The following is a 23,032-nucleotide window of genomic DNA, read 5'->3' on the forward strand; positions in this document are numbered from 1 at the left end:
GCCCCTTTGTTGTTTGTTTGTTTGTGTGTTTGTGTTAGGGACTTGTACATTAGGCTTCAATACTTGTACATAGGGCATAGAAATAATAAAAAAAGTGGTGGGTAGGATCATCCTCCCATACCCTCTAGTGACCATCCTTGTGAGGACTTTGACGTGGCGCTTACGTGGCGGATGGTCCTCCAATGATGGGATGTCACCATACCCTCTAGCCTAATCCACAATTAGCAAGGTATATTTTCTATAAGAATGGAGGGTATGGGGGCCGGCTTAGGCCCGGAGCAGCACCCCCACACCACCCCCCATAGGCGCGTCCCGGCGACTCCGGCTCCCCAACGACGTGCTCGACGGGCCTGTGTTCTCTCCCCTCACACACACACAGCTATACATACACACATACATATATATATATATATATATAAAGGGGTTCATCCCCCATCCCCTAGGTCCATCCCCTTTAGGCCCCGGTTACGTGACGGCCCATCCCCTTGGGAATGAGGCTCTCCATACCCTCCGGTCTAATATTTGAACCACGTACTACAAGATTCAGGGTAACAGCAACTTAGAGTTTCATTTAAAATGCTTGATATCTTCGATTAGCCTTGTATAAGCATATTTCTACCCTCATAAGAGCGTATTTCAAAGCCTTACATGGCTGCATAACGAACCCTATTACATCAAAATTATTCCAGCCCCATACGGGTATAATTCCCAGCCCTGTGTGACTGTTTTTCGCACCATTTGCAGTTGTGTTTCTTAGCTTAATGTGCCTGTATAACAGCCCTGAACCGCCTAAAATACAAACTTTTATTCCAGCAAATTAAAGATAAAAAATGTTACTATAAATCTATGCAGTTACACGGCAACAATTTTCACATTTTAATAGATAAAAAATTATATATACTATTAGGTAGCGTTCGTTTCATGGAATGAAATGGAATGGAATTAGGAAGTTTTTCTTTGTAAAATTGATCTTGGTTGGGGGAAGGAGGAATTTGAAATCCCATAAATTTCTTTAATCAATGAAATTTGTGACTATTTCAACATTCCATTTCATTCCTTCATTAAGTGAAGGATTTCTAAGGAATGCTGAAATAGTCACAAATTTCATTGATTAAAGAAATTCATGGGATTTCAAATTCCTCCCTCCCCCAACCAAGATCAATTTTACAAAGAAAAACTTCCTAATTCCATTCCATGAAACGAACGGTACCTTAAGCAAAAGACACTTGAAGAGTGATTTACTGCTTTGATACATCAGACTTCATAGTACAAAGTAAAATGTTTCAAGAACATCATCATAATCATCATGTACAACATAACAAATAAAATGTTATGCAGCAGAGTAGGACACAACAAATTAAAATCTTTCAAGAACATCCTAATCATCCTTCAATAACCACAATTCAGATAAATGTAGCATCATGTATGCTTCATAAACTAAGGGTTTTGTACTTTCCTCAATTCTTTAATGCTTCTCTATGATGTTCTTTTCCTTAGGTTGGGTTGGTTGCATAGTCACATGGTTCGCAGTACGCTCCGGTACGGGAACGTAAAACGGGATCGCAATTCGCTAGGTCCCTAAAATTCGGTATGAGGAGGGGTAGGAATCGCCCTGTTTCTTCGAGCGTAAAAAACGTAAATAAGAGAGAAATCAGGTATAATAGATACGGTTATTGATTTGAAAGTATATGAAAGCCCTATTTTACCCCTATCAAATCAAATCAATATTTAAAAAACACTATTTTAATTACAATATTGCCACTCTAATCTTAACCATTAGATCAATGATCTAATGGTTTATATTCTTTCCTATCTTTCTCACAAAAACTACCTTTTTTACAATAACCTTACCATATATATATATATATATATATATATATATATATATATATATATATATATATATATATATATATATATATATTAGGGGGTAAGATCAAATAAAAAGTTTATTTTGCCTAAGTAGAATGAGAAGGAATCTTAACGATTCATTTTTCAAATCAATGGCTAAGATGAAAGTGTAGAAGAAAGGAGGAGGGCAAGGGTATCTTGGGAAAATTCTATTTATGGACTTTCTCTCTCCACATGCAAGACACATGCATATTTCACCCCCATTTTTTAAACGTTCATAACTTTTTTATACGACATTATTTTTTCATAAAAATTTCACCATAAAATCGAGCGTCTTTTTATCTTTAATTTGAGTACCATATTGCTATATAAAATATGAAGACTAAAAAAACCCACTAAAATGTGTTGTATTTCTATGTTGTATAACATTTTTTGTGCTGGATTTTTGTACTATATTTTTGTACTAAATTTTTTGTGCTAAATTTTTGTCTTAATTTTTTTTCTCAATTTTTGTACTGGATTTTTTTGTACTACATTTTTTTGCTGAATTTTTTTGTGCTATATTTTTTGTACTAGATTTTTTTTTTTGTGCTATATTTTTTTGTACTACATTTTTTGTGCTATATTTTTTTGTACTAGATTTTTTGTGCTATATTTTGTGTACTAGATTTTTTGCGCTAGATTTTTTTGTACTGGATTTTTTTTTATATTTAAAAAAAACAAAATGGGTGTCACATGTCATTTTCACTCCTATTTATAAGGACCAAAATACCCTTGATTCCTACTTTTTAGGAGTGCCACATGTCATCATCACAATCCTTCTTAGTCTATTTAGGTAAAATCCACTTTTTAGTGGATCCTTCCCCTATATATTAGATCTGTTATGCCGTAGACTTATTTTTTGCTGACCAGAAAATCGAATCATGTGTTCACTATGTACGGTTTTTCTTTTAATTTCAAATCATTTCACAATAAGTTTACCTTTTTACGATTGATGAGCAGTGACGACTGATGACTTATTGGGTTTCTATGTTTAATTAATACTAGTGGGGAACCCGTGCGTTGCAGCGGAATAAATAATTTCCATTAGTTTTATGTTAGGTTATGAATCACTTAAAAGAATTACGGGTTTCACGCTGGGTTAGTTATGATTTGTCTTGTGGGTTAGTTATTCATTGGATGTGTATTTTATTGTTACAGGAATTTGATCGGTATCAATTCGTTATGGTATTGGCACGCTCTATAGCATTTGTAACCGAGTACTCAAAAATAAATGGTATCGGCTCGGTTTGAAAAAAAAGGTAAACCCATATGATTCAATCATCATAACAAATATCTAATAAATAATAATTGGCATTGTTTGTCACATAATTATTTGTTGTAAAAATTATGATAGCTTTTGTAACTTACAATATGAACATAAAAGGGATATTATTTGATTTGAGTTTTATATTCACACGGATTACAGCAGTAGGTTTACAAAAACCTCAACATAAAAAGCTGTATTCATAAGATTTTGGCCAACTATTAAGTGCTCATGTCCTAAACTTCTGAAGTGCTCATGTAATTCTGCTTATTCTCAATGATAGAACAAATAGGCAGCCTTTCAGAGAACAGCTGTTGCCAATGTACCTATCAAGAAGTAAGTTGCATTCAAGTTTGCTCGTCTATTTTTCAGCACCTCCACCGTATCTTTGTTGCCGCCAAGCACTGCCATATGCAGCGAAATCCGACTCTCAATCATTCGTGTGTTTCAGATCAGGAGCAAACTCAACCAGTAACATCACCACATCTTTGTGACCTTTTTTGGCTGCCATGTGAACAGTTGTTAAACTATATGCATCTTGAAAATCCACACTTCGAATCTGTTATTTTAACTAATCAAAATCACATTTATGTTTAACACTCAAAACACAATATTGACACCTCCATCGTGACAGTTAGATTAAACATGCACCCAAACACTCCCCTAATATTTAAAACTCATAAAGAGGATAAAGAAATTACCAGAGCATACAAATCGGGTCACCTACAAAATCAATTGGGAATCCATAGTCAAACTGTACCAATTTTTTATTTTTAATAAAAATGATTATCAAATGATTAAAGATAACTGGTAGCATTTTAGCAGCTGATGCCTCTTTAGTGAGATATCAAGTCTCTCTCAAAGTCGAATGGAATGGGCTGAAGATCCTGAATCAACAAGCGAACATTACGATACTTGAAGCATATATTATATACAGAGTAAATTGTCATTTTCGTCCTTGAGATTTGGCTAATTTGCGACTTTCGTCCAAAGGTTTGTTTTTCCGCATCTGAATCCAAAAGGTTTGAAATCTTGCCATTTGCATCCAGCTCGTTAAGTCCATCCATTATTCTCTGTTAAGTCAGGGGTATTTCCGTCTTTTTTGCTAACTAAAAGGGCAATTCGGTCTTTTTCACTTTATGTAAAAAGACCGAATACCCCTGAAAAAGACCCAATTGCCCTTTAAGTTAACAAAAAAGACAGAAATATCCCTGACTTAACAGAGAAAAATGGACGGAGTTAACGAGCCGGATGATGATGGCAAAATTTCAAACCTTTTGGATCCAGACGCAGTAAAACTAAACTTTGGACGAAAGTCGCAAAACTGGCCAAACCTCCAGGACAAAAGTCGCATTTTACTCTTATATAAACATAAGACATACTATCCTTCATGATCAATGATTACCATCATCATTATGTAACATGGAATCTGTGGAAATATATATGTTCATGTTCGGATTAAGAGCGTACCAAGCAAATCGGGCAGATGAGACTGCAATCCAGTTTTTCGGACCCTAGAAGAACCAAAGTGAGTAAAGAACCTTCACTGGTTAAGTCAGATGCATTAAAGCAGTAAATCACTCTTCAAGTGTCTTTTGCTTAATAGTATATATAATTTTTTATCTATTAAAATGTGAAAATTGTTGCCGTGTAACTGCATAGATTTATAGTAACATTTTTTATCTTCAATTTGTACTTTCCTCAATTCTTTAATGCTTCTCTATGATGTTCTTTTCCTTCCGTTGGGTTGGTTGCATAGTCACATGGTTCGCAGTACGCTCCGGTACGGGAACGTAAAACGGGATCGCAATTCGCTAGGTCCCTAAAATTCGGTATGAGGAGGGGTAGGCTCATTTCGGATCGCTTTGGTACGATGTACCATATAATGTGGTACAATTACAACATAAAGAAGCACGAAAACTCTTTAATACATTCAAAATACAGCTAACCAAGCTATATGTACAATAAATAAACTCAAAAAAATAAGAAAATAAACAAATTAGAGAATATTAGGGTCAAATTTGACCAAAACTGTAACATTAAGGATTAAACTGTAACATAAAGGAAATAATAGGTTTTATTGTAAACTTAAAAAAAAAACAACGACCGTCACTTTCATCGTCTTCCACATTCCACCTTCTGGTTTTTTTTCCACATACAATGGTTTAACATTTCAATAAAAAATCAGAATTGCGAATTGAGAATGGGAACGGGGGAAGTCGAAAGTTAGAATACTCAAGAAGCGTGTTTCGCAAATTAGGAATTTGTGATTCCTAGAATCAACAGGTATTACTCAATTAATTGTTTGGAATGCTAATTTCACTGTCGAATTCGCGATTTGGAGCGTTCCCGGAACGCGTTCGTACCGCGAATCCGTACGCTCGATCCGGATCGTAGATCGTGGCCTATTGAGCGATTTGTGTGACTATATGTTTGTTAATATACTTTTAAACCAAATGTGTAGTTTGGTACCTTTAAATCATTATTCCAACCCGTTGACGCGATAAGAAAATTTTAATTTAATTGCTTGTTTTATTATAAAAAAATGATTCTATTTAATTAGTCATATTTCAAATGATTTGACCCGTCACATAGTCACATGGTGTTAGAAATGTACCTTAATTCTGATAATCAATCCATACATGCAGCAACGACAGCAGGCGAATTGTGATCACTAAGAAGACTAGAGAAAGTCCATCCTTGTTTCCCTTCCCAGTAAATGTCCGATAAAAAGTATATTTTTTATCACCAACACGTGGGGTAAATAAAAAAAACTAAAAAAGAAAATGGGCAAATGTGTAAAAGGACATAAAATATTTCAGGTCAATCCAACCTAGCCCATTTCAACTCAATTATCTTAGACCAAGAGGTATGGGCACCGTTAAAGGCCCGTTCCCCTCTTTTGGGCTCGTCCAACACCGCCCCCAAGGGGCCCGGCTCGGCTTTGGCGTCGGAAGTCAGACGGGCATGACGGGGCTGAAAAGTGAATGGGTAGGCCCCTCTAACGTAAACCTGCAACCATTTAAAAAAAATCAAATTAATTTAAAACCTTTATAAATACCCACATATCTATCCATTTTTATACCAAAATTCACCCACTTTCTCCAAACAACTCCCACATTTTTTATACAAAATACCCACATAATCTTCTCTAAAAAACACACCATGTCATCTTCTTCTTCATCGGGTTCGACGGACACCATGGAAGCCGTAAAATTTTTTATAAACAAGGTGGTAGAGGCGACACAAATAATTTTGGAAGAAGAAGAGGAGGAGGAGGTTTCGTCACAACCACGAAACAGGAACCCACACATCGAGCAAGACCGAGAAAGTTAGTGATATTTTTATTCTTATATTTATATTCTTATATATTTATTCTTAATTTTTTAAGTTTATGTTTTTACTCTTATTTTTTAATTATAAGTTATATATATATTTTTGTTATCTTGTAGGTGCTAACCAAAGATTAATCGTTGATTACTTTGCGGACGAGCCGCTGTACTCAGAGGCTATTTTTAGACGCCGTTTCAGAATGAGTCGTCGACTTTTCTTACGTATCGCCAACGATTTAGCCGCTTATCACCCGTTTTTTACCATGCGACCCGATGCTAGAGGCAAAATGGGCTTCACCACCTTACAGAAATGTACTGCGGCGATTCGTCAACTTGCTTATGGGACGATAGCCGATTCTTGGGACGAATACTTAAAGATGTCCGAAAGACATGCTAGAGAATGTTTATACAAGTTTTGCAAATTTGTGGTGAAGCTCTACAGCCAAAAATATTTGCGAAAACTGAATCACAATGACGTTCAAAATTTGTATCAACACCACCAAGCAAGGCACGGTTTTCCAGGCATGCTCGGGAGCATTGATTGCATGCATTGGCCATGGTGGAATTGTCCTACCGCTTGGCGTGGAATGTATATGCGAGGCGATCAGGGACATCCAACAATAATTCTAGAAGCTTTTGCGTCTCAAGACGTATGGATTTGGCATGCTTTCTTTGGTATTCCTGGTTCGAATAACGACATCAACGTTCTACAAAATTCGAAGGTTTTTGACGATGTTATAAAAGGAGTCGGTCCTGATACGAGTTTTACAGTTTCGTGCGTGGAGTACAGACGCGGGTATTATCTTGCCGATGGAATATACCCACAATACTCTACAATAGTTAAAACGGTTAGGCATCCTGCGGATGAAAAAAGAAAGAAATTTGCCAAGTTTCAAGAAGCGGCTAGAAAAGATATTGAACGGTGTTTTGGGGTTCTCCAACAAAGATGGCATGTTATTGAAAACCCAGCACGCGTTTTTAGACCCAAAACGTTGCTATACTGTATGTATGCTTGTATTCTGCTGCATAACATGATCCTGGAAGACGAAGGACATGCAATTTGTGAGTATGACGAGAACGCGGTGGAGGAGAATAATGTTCCGGTTAGCGGAGAACAACAAGATTTGCACAAGTTCTCGTTACATAACGATTTCACACATGTCAATCTTCAATCGGACTTGATCGATCACATTTGGAGTCTCGGACAACACAACGCGTAGTTTTTTTATTTATTTGTAACTTTAAGCTTTTTTTAATTTAAGTTTAGGTTTTTTTTATTAATGTAGCTTTAGGATTTTTATTTTAAATGTAATTTTAAGTTTTTATTTAAATGTAACTTTTTTTATTTTTATTTACTTTGTTTTAATTAATATGACAAAAGATAAATAATAATAAAAAATGGAGGAGAAGCATCCCCACACCCTTGGATAGTCTCCAAGGGGAGAGTCCTTCTCCTTTGCCTATGTGGCGCGTATGTGGAGGATAGTCCTTTGGAGACTATCCTCCCCCATACCCAATGGTCTTATTGAAAGAGACACAATTTTCCCCATTAGCATTAGAGCCACTGTTAGGTCCAAATATTAAATCAATTTCCGCCTAACAAAATAATTATTAGAGTAAATTGCAATTTTATCCCCTGAGGTTAGGGGTCATTGGCATGTCTACCTCCCCCCCTAATGAAATAATTGCAATTTTACCCCCCACTGTTTGCTGTTTTGTCGCAACCTTACCCCCCCGGCCTCAAATTTGTTGACTAATCTGTTGACTATAACTTGAAATGACTATAATGTCCTTTCATATTACCCCCTGTGTTTTGTGCACTCTGTGATATTACCCCCTGCCACCACTACCACCGCCATTCACCACCACAACCACCACTATCACCTCCAGCCACCACCCTTAAGTCCTCACCACTGTAATTTTTGAACTAATTGAATCAAAGATATCAATCAATCAATGTTACATACGGAAAACACCCACCTGTGCCTATATTAATTATATAAAAAGACACATTCATACACACCATATATGTCGGTGTGTGCAGCTGATCTGGCTGAAACAAATCAACAACATTACCCCCTTTTCAGCCTCTCACTCCCTCCTCACCCCAAACCCTTCTTGCCCTGCTGCTCATTCTTCCCCAATTTCAACCCCAAATCATGGAAACCAGCTCGGTTTCCAAATGGGTGTTTTTGTTCTTGCTCTTACTTCAAATGGGTGTTCAAAAGATTCAGTGTACTGTCACATATGACAACAAGGCCATTGTTATTAATGGTCAAAGAAGAATCTTGATTTCTGGTTCTATACATTATTCCAGAAGTACCCCAGAGGTTGTTGAAGTTAACTTGTTAAAGTTTTCATTTTTCTTGAATTTTTCTTCGATTTTAGGTGAAATGTGGGGTTTTGTGAGGTCTAATTGATGGGTTTTTTTCTTTTTTGTAGATGTGGGAAGATTTGATTATGAAGGCTAAAGAAGGAGGGCTTGATGTGATTGAAACTTATGTGTTTTGGAATGTGCATGAGCCTTCTCCTGGCAATGTATGTTGTTTTTTCTTTGAAGTTTCAATTTTTAGGGGTTTATGGGTGGTTTTTAGTATAATTTTGAAGGGAGGTATGATTTGGTGAGATTCTTGAAGACAAACCCCTGTGAATGAAGAATCTCAAATTCTTGTAATTTTTGTGCAAATCAGTTCTGCAAAAACCGGATGAACTTGTAATTTTTGTGCAAATCAGTTCTGCAAAAACAAACCCCTCTGAATGAAGAATCTCAAATTCTTGCAAATGAACCAAATATCAGAACTATACGAATCAGAAACAAACTCATTCGTGAATGCGGATTGACTTATCAATTAATCTGATTCGTGATTATGTATGAGTGCCTAAAGGAGTAATATTACAGTGGTGAGGACTTGAGGGTGGTGGCTGGAGGTGGTAGTGGTGGTTTTGGTGGTGAATGGCGGTGGCAGTGGTGGCAGGGGGTAATATCACAGAGTGAACAAAACACATGGGGTAATATGAAAGGGCATTATAGTCATTTCAAGTTATAGTCAACAGATTAGTCAACAAATTTGAGGCCCGGGGGTAAGGTTGCGACATAACAGCAAACAGTGGGAGGTAAATTGCAATTATTTCCTTAGGAGGGTAAGGGTGCCAATGACCCCTAACCTCAGGGGATAAAATTGCAGTTTACTCTAATTATTAATTGTTAATGGGATACTACAATATATGTATGAGGAACACTTTTTTTGCAATTTTGTATGCTTTCATCTTTCTCCAACACCAATTAAAAAACATAACAAAAACAAACCACTGAATAAAACATACAACATCTTTAATTAGACTATATATATTATGTTGCATGCATGTGTAACTACAAAAGATATTATAATCAAATGGTCAATATATCCTGAGACTTCAATTCAAATTGAACATGTGACTGCTGTGAAACTACAACTATTGTGAGAATAAGACTTCAATCGCCGGCGTAGGAACGTCGCTTGAAATTGTGAACTTATATCTCTAAAAGCAAAAACCTGTAGAAACGAATTTATATCTCAGCAGGATTTTTGAACTCCAAAATACACATTAAGCCTTATGTATATATGTGACCTTGTATGATTCTTACCAAGCCAAATAGAAGCACTCAGTTGGGTGTTATCCATCATGGAACCCCGGCCTTCCTCATTATAAAATTCACAGGGTTATCGGAGTAGGATCAAATACAAACCACATTTCGCATACAAAGTTACAAACTGTAAGAACCATTTAAAAATTGTCACGTGTCATCCAACCAATTATAGAGAAATGATAAAATATTATCTTAAATAATATCAATTATATTGATTTCCCTATAAATATGCTAATAAGCAATTAATTCTTTATTTGGATCTTTCTTTTATTTTCAATGTGCTGATTAAGAAAAGTGCTGATATCATTCAAATATGTGCTAAAATCAATTATCTTGATTAATTTTAATGTGCTAATATAATTCAAAAGTGCTACTTTTGTGTATGTATTGTTTTGGTATGTGCTAATTTAACTTTTTTTTAAGTGCTAGGATCTGTTTTTACGGTTTGTAGGATAAATATGGTTTGTACCGGAACCAACCCCTAGGGCTATCGGAGTAGGCTAGTTAAACTATTTTGGATCACCGTTAAGTTAACTTGATTTAGGTTCATTAGTTCTTCAAATTCATCAACCTATTTAAACTAAAACCAGAAGTTTGACCAATACCAAATGTAGTGAACCAAACAAATAGAAGTACTGAACCGGATGATTAGCATTGCAATAACATTCTAAACAAAATTATGATAAAAAAATGAAAATCAAGGAAACAAATTTCACTACGTTAGAAGATTTACAATTATTGTGCATCAATATTTAGAGATAAACAAAGGAAACCAAAAAGAAATAGTAGGTTATTCTTACCTGGTAGCTGTATCGATCCACATAAAACGAAGGAGACAAAATCAAACTATGACAAAGACCTACAACTAAAACAAAACAAAACAAAACAAAACATAACATAACAATATCATAAGAAGATCGTAGAAGTTATAAATTATCAAAGTCCGCACCTTGCACAACAGCTCATAATCCAAGATGTATAACTGCTGGTAGAGGACGTGGGAAGACATTGACTGGAATGAGAAAACCGTCTGAAAACCTCCGCTTCTAGAAGGATTTTGTGAATTAGAAGGGTCAGGATTTAATCTCATCTTAATCTAATGATTGAGAATGTATATTATTCCCTTGACTTTAAGGGAACATAAGAATATATAATTAATTTATTGATTAATTAATTTTTTTTTTTGCAAATTAACTTTCACTAGGTTATCACCCGCGAACTTCGCGGGTAGGAAAATTTACTTTATATTAATCAAACTATGTCAGAAAGTTGTTTTATAATTGTTTTGAATTGAAAGTTGTAGTCATTAGGGTTGCGAACAAACTTGTTTTTTAATTGTTTTGAATTGAAAGTTGTAGTCGTTAGAGTTGCGAGTAAGGTTAGAAACTTTAGGCAAGAACCGAAGGCAGAAATTTGCCTCACTGAATGACCCATGACAAAAAAAAAACTTTTATTTATTATAACAGATTATTAGAACTTTATTAATATTTTGTCTGTTCTTTATTATAACACTTAACATGTACAAAAAAATAAAAAAAAAACTATAATGAATTCTCCAAGCCTTTAACACCACCATTGTCACCAACATTTGAAACACACAAACACAATATCTTTTGATATGCACAATCACATTGGTTGAGTACCACACATATAGGCCAAACAGGTTGAAAGTTGACTGTAGTGCAATCCAAATTTCAAATGCATAGTTTTCAAATGTATTTATTATTGTTATAATATTATTTACGTAACTATATTTGGGTTGCGGCTCGTGCTGCTGTGGTCTCGGCTGATGTTGTTGCTGGTCTCGAGTGAGGTACCGACTCGCAATCCGGGTCGCAACCAAGTGTGTAACTGATTTCCTGATTTCCTTAATTACTAACAACATCTACTCCGTGATTTCAGCAAACATATTCAGCAGTTTCGGAAACAGATCAAACACCGAAAATAACAGTTTCGTAACAATCTTCAAACATGTTCATATACCTAAACATAACAGCCTTGATAACAACCAGTCAGATCATCAAAACAACCTATTAATTATTATTTACAAAACATACTAAAAGTGGTTTTTGAAACTTTAAAAGTTAAACATATGAGGTAAAATCTTACTTCATAATAATAGATTGTCAATTTGTAAACAAAATTATTAACTCAAAATTATAAAATAAATCTATCTATGGAGTATGCATTGGTAAACATACACGACATTCTCAAAATTATAGAGACAAATTTCAATAGTTTGTTTGATTTGCAAAATATTTTATAAATTGATATTAACAAACGGGAAAAAATAAAGATAAAATATAAATTATTAATGTTTAGTTTATTAACAAATTCGAAACCTTAAATTTTTACCTACTTTGATTTTAAAAATATAAGAAAGTACTCACGGTTACGTTATTGATGGTTTTAAATTCAATTTGTTTGTTTTTAAAAATAAATTAATTCGGAAATTCAAATTGTTTGTGTAAAAAATATTCATGTATTGATCAAATAAAACGTTGTATCCAAATGACTTGTTTTTGTATAATAAAACATAAATGATATTAGTTTGTATTGATACAAAAATTTCCATGATCACAACATCAAACGGAATTTGCTCCATTATACAAAACACCTAGTAAAATGGAAACGTATAATAAAACATAAATGATATTAGTTTGTATTGATACATGAAAAAGAGATTGTGTATTACTTAAAAATTTTGCAAAGTACCTGGTTGAAGAAACCAAAGAATAGATTGAAAGTTGATATGTAATGGAGATGTATGTTGTAATTTATATAAAATGATATTATAAATGGAATGTTCTTTTATGATGAGAAATTTAATAAGATACATTTTTAAATCCTAGACTTAAAAAGATACCTTTTTAGGTTTTAACAGCACCAAAATGAACAGATTTGACAACATGGGCTTCATGATCTTGACTAAGCATGTACGAACACATGTCCTTCGCATAATCATCCCAAAGAGTTAAATCAACCTCAACATCTCTAAAAAAAGAATATAGGCAATTAATTTCAGATTAACAAAATTAGGTAATATTTATAAAATATAAAGAAAAAAAATGTAAATTGTATTACTCGAGATTTTGAAGCTTAAGATTGAGGCGTTTTCAAATTAACATGAGATTTTAACACTTACCTGCATAACCCAACTTTGATCAAAACAAAGCCTCATTTTCAAATAGAAAACTGTGACAATAAAAATAAGGATTTTTTTATTAGTACTCAACAAATGATCGTTAAATAATTAATTAAAAGTGTATACCATAGAACAAAACAAATATTATATTTATTTTGATAAAAAATAAAATATCTACATCAAAATTATTTGTCATTCTATTGTAGTTTCCATTTTACTTAAAAATGATTGTCAATTAATAAAGAAACAAATTTATCTAAAATTAATTGGATATGTTATTGCATTATAAATGGAAATATTAATTTACAAAACTTTGGAAATTAAGAATAGACAAAATCGACCAAATAATTTAACATAAATAAATTATCATTGTTTTGTTAATTATTATAAATATTTATAAATTTCCTAAAATAAATAATAAGTTAATAAAAATATAAGATATACATCTAGAAATAAGTCAACATACAAATTCAAACATCAACTTATTTGGTAATTTGACTGTTATGTTTTATCGTGTGTAATTCAATTGTTATATTTTTTAATAAAAATATATAAAACTAACATTCGTATTGAAAAAAATTATATATTCGTATTAAAATAATATATGTAGAGGTTCGGATGTTTGCGTTGGATACTTGGATATTAAAAAAAGTAATATGATTGGTTGTGTAAAGCTAATAATAAAATTGGAAAAAAGAGTAGTACCAAAATTATGTTCTAAATTAAAACAAAAATTAACTTGTAAACTTTCTTACAAAAGAGGGCATGTTTAAGTACTAATTGTCAACTGAGAAAACATAACTGACATCCAATTGTTTTCGACATTTTCAATGTAGAACGTTTACGGCTAACAGATGTGGTTTCAGCAGCCATAAACTTATCAACAACCACATATTCATTTTTGTTTCTAAACTTTGAACGTGTACGATGAGCGATAAGAGACTCATCGGACACCAACATAACTGCTTTACATTTCTGAGTGGCCTAATAAGTTCAAATAAAATAATAATTAGTTCTTTTTTAAGAAATAAAATTAAAAGTAAAAAAGTTATATATGATACTATACCTCCCTCTTTATCGGCAAAACAATTTGACCAACATCAACTTTATATTTCGGAATGGTCTAAAACAGGTAAATAAATACATAAGTAACTATCATAATTCGAACAAAATATCGAATCAGAAATACTCACATCAGAAACAACTATGGAGGACAGACTCGGTTCAGAAATAAATATATTTGTTTTTCGTGTAGGATCAACCTATAAAACAAAAGAGTATAAAAATTATTAATATAGAATGAATTAATACATTGAATTATATAATACTTAAGTAATCAGATATACATGGGAGTTATTCTTCGGTATCAAAAATTTGTCCAGGTCCATCTCAAAGTTGCTTTTGTCCTGAAAAAGGTAAACGTATAAATAAAAAAAATGTAAAGTAATCAACTTAAATTCATAAAAATATAATTAAGTAACTGAACCAAAACCTTTAAACTTAGATTTTCATCAACAACAACATTTGTTTTCCCCTTCGGATCATCGTAAGAAACATAAAACATTAACGGTTTAAAATGAAAAAATATAGGTAAAACAATTCAGTTAATTACAAACTCCTATAAATGAACACAAACTTTTAAACTTTGATTTTTATCACAAACAACACTTGCTTTGCATATCGGATCGGTTTTTTTATCTCAATCATCTTTGAACTACATATAAGGGAAAAATGTTTAACAATATAATAAGAATAATAATTAAATTTAATAAAATACGAAAAAAAAACAATGACAAAAAATTACCTTCTTCTTAAGGTCTTCCATTTCAAGTAGAGATGAGAAAAAGTTATCAAACTTCGAATCATCAATATCCTACACAATTAACAATAAACAAATGTATAAATACAAAAAAAAATATTTATGATAAGTTTTAATAAATTAGATTAAAATATAGGGGTTTACATTGAACACAGACTCAAAACTTGCCAACTGAAATTTGTCGTCTTCACATTCCACAACACTTTCCTGAAAGTCAGTTTCGGCAGTACTACACTTCTCCTTATGTTCGGACTACAAAAAAAGATAAAAAAATAACAATGTGTGAAATTCAAGATCTACTTGTAAGCTCGCGTTAATAACTAAATAATAGTATAGATGTATAATTCTAACCGCAATAACCAAATCATCACCATAATCACCATAGATGGAGTCATCCAAAACAACTAACTCAACCTTGTTGTTCTGAATTTGAGTACTGGTTTGATGATTAAAGACTGAAAGCTCGAAAATTTTATTTCCAACCATTGAAAAGACAAAGATAGATCGGTTGTCTAAGGCAAGATCGTTTACCATCTTAGAACATCCATCAGTAAAAACACAGCTGTCAGTTAATCCGTCCATCTTAACGTTCCAAAATCTATCTCCTAAATAAAGAGTTGATTGACCACCTTTGAAATTTTTCCCATAAAATTGCCTCCAAAATTCACCAGCCATGACCTGCATAGGCAGTGATAATTAAAAATTAATTTAAAAACCAATATACAGAAAGAAAACATTATTCATCATACTGATTGTATAATATACTACTTACAATAACGTCTTTGTCAGGTGTGATTTTGGATATAAAGCAGTATTGATGAACAAATTATTTAAACACCATTAGAAAGAATGATGATTGTCCAAATGACTGAAACATAAGATAGTTATTTTTTCTTATACAACTATCCCAAACAACTTTGGTGAAGCCATCAGCAAGAACATGGCCAAAATCAGTTTTTTTCAGTCTTACAAACCATAACTTGTTGCCATCAACATTCTTAACTGAATCTTTGTAAGGTGGTTGGTCTCCCCAAATCATTGAAGCAAAGTCATTAGGTATTTGCTATGAGTTTAAAAAAAATTAAAAAAAAGACAAACATCAGTTTACTAAAAATATGATTAGTATTTAGAATACCAATAACCGTACCAAAACTATCTGGTCATCTTCCTGAATAAGCTTTAAAAATGAAGGACTGTTGTTCATTGGATCCATATCTGAAAATTAAATATGAAGGTTTTTTACAAAATTAAACGGTAAAGTATTTATAGAAACACAATCAATATTTCTCAATAAGCTTTAAAACTTATCTCAATAGTTTTGTTATTACTGATTCACCCACTATTGTTGGTAGGGTAGCCAATGCAGATGCAGCTTGTATCCTTATCTTGAAAATAGAATAATTACTGAGCGAAGTAAAAGAATACAAAAAACTGAAGGAGCCCTATGCAGAGCAAAGTAAACACAAAATTCGAACACCTATTAGTTCATCAAAGCACTTATTCTGCAATCCAAATAAAAAAACTCGGTAAAATAAGTTTAAAATATACCTTCACATTATGTTTTATATCCGAGTCAAAACACAAAATAATATATTGAAAGAAATTATAAAGCAAGAGAATTCAAGTAATAGAAATATTGAATTTTGATGTTAATTACCTTAGCGCTATCCCCTGTAAGCGGAAGAGAATAATCAATTAACAAAGAAACCTTCTTATATCACTCCATCAATTCTGTCACATTAAAGATGAATTAAGTTAATTGAAAAAGGAATGGCTAAATGGATAAACACATTAATGGTTTACTTCCAAATTTAAATTTAAAAAAATGATTGACTTCCAAATTTAAAATCAAACACATTAATGGCTTACTTCAAAATTTAAATTTAAAATAATAATTGACTATCATTATACCGGATCAAAAAACACTAAAAAACGATAAAATTAAACTTACCTCTTGTGTTCGAAAAAGATTCAGACTCATGCAGTTGCATAAGTCATCATCAATAAGTTCAAGACATTGACCATATGGAACTTTTCCTTCCCACACTAAGCTTGCAAAATCATACGGTATTTCCTATGAATCGAAACAAAAAACGTATAAGCTTAAAATTTAATTTTAATGATGTAAAACTTATATGTAACAACCAATAAATATTTTTAATATGATTCTTGAATAATTTGAATCTAATTAGCTATATAGAAACCAATAATTGTTGTTTAAAGTTTATTAAAAATTAGGATAATTAACAATTATACAAAATTAAAATACAGTCAACTTCTATTTTAGGTAACTTTATTTAAAAATAAGCCAAATATAATTTAAATTTAAAATTACTATAATATGTTGGAAGATTTAATCAAAATTATATATAGAATTTGAAATTTTAAACCACTAACATGTCTTTGTACATTGAACCCACTTAAAAAGGAAATACAATTAATGTTATTAACTCCAAATCGTTTACTTCCATAATATCCTTCAAATCAAAATTTTGAATTTTAAATCAAGTTATTATCTATCATCTAAATAAGAAAATTATCAGCCAAATATACTAAAAACACATTTGTTGACGTTTTTAAAAAATATTAATATATTCTTAAAACGGGCTTCTAATAATTAAAACGATATTAGAAAACATACAAATGTTAGCATCTTGAAGGACATAATCATCTAAAATACAGTGAAAGTTCAAAACTCAATTCCGTATCTATTATTTTAATGATTTAAAGCATATACGGTAAAAACAAACAAATTTTTAAATATGATTGTTGAATAATTTGAATCTAATTAGTTATATAGAAACCAATAATTATCGATTAGAGGTTATTAAAAATTAGGATAATTAGCAATTATAAAAAATGAATGTAGTCAACTTCTATTTCAGGTAACTTTATTTAAAAATAAATCAAATATAATTTAAATTTAAAATTACTATAATATGTTGGAAGAATTTAATCAAAATTATATATAAAACTCTAAATTTTAAACCATTAACATGTCTAGGTACATTGAACTCACCTAAAAAGGAAATCCAATTAATGTTATTAACTCCAAATCGTTTACTTCCATATTATACTCCAAATCAAAAATTTGAATTTAAAAACAAGTTATTATTTATCCTCTAGATAAGGAAATAAAAATTAACAATAATAATTTTGGAACAAACGGATGGATAGCACTGAACCGTTATCATGATCCGAAATTCAATTGTCAAACATCAAGGATCAAACCATTAAACTTCAAGAACAAATATGATATTCAATCAAGCTTCAAACAAAACAATAGAAACGTGGAGCAAAGATTCTGACAAAACAATATTACAAACTTAAAAAAGAGTAAACAACTATAACATTCAACTAACCTCTGTTGCTTATTGAATGATCGGAGTCCGATTGTTATCCAAGATTTAGGGATTCACATGAAAATCAAAATAAACAAAAATCAGTAAGTTTGATAAATGTCCAATACATGAGTTTGATAAATGTCCAATACATGATTAACGTTCATAGACACTACATAAATCAGAGAATGTAGATGATGATAACAAAACCTCTGATCTTGATATTGTTTGCAAAAAAAATATAAATGTTCAATCGCTTAGATTAAAGATGCAAAGTAGATAAACAACAAACTAAAACAACATACCTTCAATTTTATGATCGGATCTACAAAATTCAGAACAACATAACTTATTTTGGTAGACTAACAATCCGAGTCCGAATTTCAAAAAAGATTGAGAGTTCACCATGAGAAAATACAAACCATAAATCATTCAGAACATATATTAATAAGTAAAAAAAATAATGAACAGAAAGGATATAAAATTACATATTACAAACTTAAAAAATATAAAACAACTATAACACTTAACTAACCTCTTTTGATTGACGAATTATCGGAGTCCGAAATCAGATCTACAGAAATCAGAACAAAGAAAAAGTTATTACAAATCAGAACAAAGATTATTAGAAATCCAAAGAAAGAAAAAGATAAAGTTTGATCGGATCTACTGAAATCAGAACAAAGAAAACGTTATTAGAAATCGAAAGAATCTTTATAAAATGAACTTTATATACAATTGAACAACATAAATAACAACATACCTTTAATTTCTTTAATCAGATCTACAGAAATAAGAACAAAAATGGTTTTTAGCAATCAAAACAATATTCATAAAAACAACTTTGTATAATACAATCGAATAACATAAATAACAACACACCTTTAATTTCTTTTATCGGATCTATAGAAATGAGAAAACAAATGGTTTTTAGCAATCGAAACAATCTTTATAAAAACAACTTTGTATATACAATAACATAAACAACGCAGATCTAGGTTCGATTAGGTATATTTACCTTTGATCTTGATAAAATCTTGAAGATCCAATGAGACGATGAACAATTGTAGAAGAAAAAGAAGATAGAGAAGGGAGATTCGGTAGGTATGATTTCGGTGAACAATTTTGGCCATTTTTGCGGGTATTATTTTAGGGAGATCGAAGATACCTTATAATAAAGATGAAGGAGAGTGAAGATTATTGACTCGGAATAGCAATGCTTGAATCGTATGCTTGAACCAGAAGGGAGATGAAAGGAAAATGGAGATGAATGTGGTGTCTAGGGTTTTGGAAAATAACATATAGGATCCATTTTCTGTTGACCCGACCCAACTCAATTCGGATCCCGCCATTTTTCCTTGGAATCGTGATTGTTGAAAGCTAATTGGGATTTCCCTCCTAAACCAAATTGCCACATCAGCCTAGATGGCCAAAGACAAAGGACACATAGCCCAAGTCCATCTCATTTATATATATATATATATATATATATATATATATATAGATTAACAAACCACCGAACCCGAAAACCGGGCCGGCAACAAACAAACAACAAGCAAAGTTACATAATTACAAATTTACACCAATCGTTCCATTCTATAGATTGAAAGCGCGATCTATGTTTATACCAAAAGAAACCCAAAGCTCTAATATCACTAAAAACATCTTCCACATTCGCCCGAATGCCCGAAAAGACCGCTTTATTTCTAGCCAACCAAATGCTCCAGCAAGCGATAATCACAATACCTTGAAGACCCACCCTAGCCGAAGTACCTAACCTGCTGAATTTAAAGATATCCAAAAGATCTTTAATAGAAAAAGCAAAAATAGTTGGAATACTACACCATCTGCTGACTTTTTGCCAGATCAAATCCGCGAACCGGCATGAGATAAAAAGATGACACACGGCTTCATCCTCACAACCGCAAAGGTGGCATTCCCTAGCCTGATTAACGATGCCCCTAGAGAGCAAGACATCAAAAGTAGGAATACGATTCATGCCCATCCTCCACGCAAAAATATTACAGTTCGTTCGGACCCATTTACACCAATCGAAAATGAAGCCGTTCTGATCTCGCCTACCCTGAACAAGAATATCCTTTGCTGATTTGACCGTAAAGACACCCGAAAAATCACCCAACCATCGCCATTTATCTCTACCGACACGAAGAGTAAAAGAGGATAACATACCCGACAAAGAGGCCATCTCCTGAAAATAAGTAAGTTTGTTTTCTATATATTTTATTTCTCATATATATGGATCCACAAATTTGTATTGGTTAGGGTTTGAAATAAACAAGTATTCTTACCCACGCGTTGCCGCAAACATGTTTTGTACACGGCTATCTTTTGGATAAAAACGTAATAACGTCAAATCAGTTAGAGTTGGAGTGCCACCGACAGAACAACCAAATACATAACCAAAATTTGGTTACTACTCTATCTAAAGAGGGCTCTAGCAGAGATAGCATGACAAAAAGAAGCTTTATTCTTCCGAACAGGAGATCTTCACCCCAAAGCTATTTTTTTTTCAAAGATAACTTCATTAAAACACACCCACACCCGAAAACCGGGAGGGGCAACAAACAACCAACTACATATTTACAAATTTACACCAATTCGACCACGAAACAAAACTGGACTTGGATCTATGCTTGAACCACAAAAAGCCTAAAGATCTAGCTTCACTAAACACACCTTCCACCTTGACCTCTACATCCGAGAACACCGCCCTGTTACGAGCTAGCCATAGACACCAACACAAGATGAAAATGATACCTTGAACTATAACCTTATCCCCAGATTTAATGGAATTTGCTTTATGAATCTCCAACAAATCTTTAAATGAAAATGCAAAGATGGGAGGAATTCGACAACCAACGACTAATTTTTTGCCACAGGACCACAGCCGTTACACAAGACGCGAAGAGATGCTCCACCGATTCAATCTCCAACTTGCAAAGAGGACAAGCCTCGTCACCCACAACAATGCCCCTACGCCGCAATGCATCGGCAGTGGGAATTCTGTTTAATTCCGCTCTCCAAATGAAAACGTTACACTTAATCGGGACCCATTTGCACCATTCGACCACATAGTTACTGATGTTGTTGTTGACACCTTCCAAAACACATTTAACAGAGCTAACTGAAAATAATCCGGAATGATCGGGAGTCCGTTTCCAGTCGTCCATCCTGTCAATTAAGCAATCCGGAGCCATGGCTTCTTTGAGAGCAGACAATTCCGCCAACTCGTCAACCATGTCAGGCTCATGTTTCCAAAGCCATACACCTAACAACCAATCACGCACCGAGCAAGTCTTAACAACTTCAAGCGCAAACAACTTAGGGAACGCCTCCTTCAAAGGAACCTCCATCAACCAAGGATCCAACCAAAACAGTATATTATCTCCCCTACCCACCGATCCCCTAAAGCAATCACAGAGCCGAGAGATACCATCCAACAGCCTGTTGAAAATAGAAACAATACTATTCCAAACTCCTCCTAAAGATTTTTTGACAGGGAGAAACGACTAAGCTGATCCGTTGTAGTGAATTGCATCCACCACCTTAACCCACATGTTATCTTTTTTTCTTTTTTATATCTCCAACCCCACTTACATAGAAGAGCTTTGTTAATACTACTGAGTTTACTAATACCCAACCCTCCAAACTTCTTAGGCAAAGAAACTCTATCCCACGCCACCCAATGAGTCTTTCTAACCTCACTCGGCCCTCAGCTCCCCACAGAAACTTTTTAATGAGGCTTTCCAGATCTTTAACAACTTTCAAGGGCGCCTTATATAAGGAGAAGTAATAATTGGGAAGGCTCTCGAGGACCGAACGAATAAGCGTAACTCTCCCTCCTATAAACATCATAGCGGATTTCCAAAGAGCACGCCTAGATTCAAAAATGTCATACACAGGTCTCCAATTATTTACACGGTTCATATTAGCCCCCACCTTAAGCCCAAGATACTTAAACGGAAGGGAATCCGGTTTGCAACCAACGACTTCTGCCAAAGCTTCTACTTCCAAACCATCAACGCCAATACCGATCAAATTAGACTTTCCCAAATTAATTTTCAGCCCAGAGCACACGTGGAAGCACCTTGAAATTCTAATAATATGTAAAGCATTACTTTCTTCCCAATCACCAATTATCAAAGCATCATCCGCAAATAATAAATGGGACAACATCGGACCGTCGTTAGGAAGCTTAATACCCGAGAAAACACCCGCCTCCCCCGCCTTGTCAATTAAACGAGACAAGGCTTCCATAACAGCAACAAAAAGAAACAGAGAAGTGGGATCCCCTTGCCTCATCCCTTTACCACATTTGAACTCAAAAGTATACGATCCGTTAACCAAAACTGACGCACGAGCCGACGAAAGAACTCCCCATATCCAATTACACCATCTAACCCCAAAACCCAATTGGCGAAAGACATCCACCACAAACCTCCAATTAATGTTATCGTATGCTTTCTCGAAGTCAATTTTGAATAAAAAAAGCTTTCTTTTTTTGTTTTTTAAGCCATGACCAAACCTCGTTAATAATAAGAGGCCCATCCAAAATATACCTATTCCTATGGTTCGTGGTACGCTCAGAT

The 23,032-nt window shown here is 33.3% G+C and overlaps 3 protein-coding genes and 2 long non-coding RNA genes across 5 annotated transcripts; 2 read left to right on the forward strand and 3 right to left on the reverse strand.

Moving 5' to 3' along the window:
• Positions 1-3,265: 3,265 nt before the first annotated feature.
• LOC110935567 lies at positions 3,266-4,730 on the reverse strand. The gene is made up of 3 exons (XR_002589209.2): positions 4,628-4,730; positions 3,859-4,044; positions 3,266-3,716 (listed from the first exon to the last, which is right to left on the reverse strand). It is a non-coding gene; the product is annotated as an uncharacterized LOC110935567 (long non-coding RNA).
• A 1,628-nt stretch (positions 4,731-6,358) lies between these two features.
• LOC110932761 lies at positions 6,359-7,709 on the forward strand. Its single transcript, XM_022176018.1, has 2 exons — positions 6,359-6,488; positions 6,610-7,709. The coding sequence occupies exons 1-2, from the start codon at positions 6,359-6,361 to the stop codon at positions 7,707-7,709; spliced, it is 1,230 nt and encodes a 409-aa protein (XP_022031710.1).
• Positions 7,710-8,633: 924 nt separating this feature from the next.
• On the forward strand, positions 8,634-9,143 carry LOC110932762 (beta-galactosidase 5). Its single transcript, XM_022176019.2, has 3 exons — positions 8,634-8,819; positions 8,932-9,027; positions 9,084-9,143. The coding sequence occupies exons 1-3, from the start codon at positions 8,649-8,651 to the stop codon at positions 9,141-9,143; spliced, it is 327 nt and encodes a 108-aa protein (XP_022031711.1). The 5' UTR covers positions 8,634-8,648.
• A 5,334-nt stretch (positions 9,144-14,477) lies between these two features.
• LOC118491694 lies at positions 14,478-15,282 on the reverse strand. The gene is made up of 4 exons (XR_004891945.1): positions 15,226-15,282; positions 15,067-15,135; positions 14,609-14,668; positions 14,478-14,524 (listed from the first exon to the last, which is right to left on the reverse strand). It is a non-coding gene; the product is annotated as an uncharacterized LOC118491694 (long non-coding RNA).
• Positions 15,283-21,262: 5,980 nt separating this feature from the next.
• LOC110932763 lies at positions 21,263-22,745 on the reverse strand. The gene is made up of 2 exons (XM_022176020.1): positions 22,144-22,745; positions 21,263-21,887 (listed from the first exon to the last, which is right to left on the reverse strand). Exons 1-2 carry the CDS (start codon positions 22,743-22,745, stop codon positions 21,263-21,265), a joined length of 1,227 nt encoding a protein of 408 aa, XP_022031712.1.
• Positions 22,746-23,032: the final 287 nt, after the last annotated feature.

The sequence above is a fragment of the Helianthus annuus genome, chromosome 4, assembly GCF_002127325.2.
Source record: "Helianthus annuus cultivar XRQ/B chromosome 4, HanXRQr2.0-SUNRISE, whole genome shotgun sequence".
NCBI lineage: Eukaryota > Viridiplantae > Streptophyta > Magnoliopsida > Asterales > Asteraceae > Helianthus > Helianthus annuus.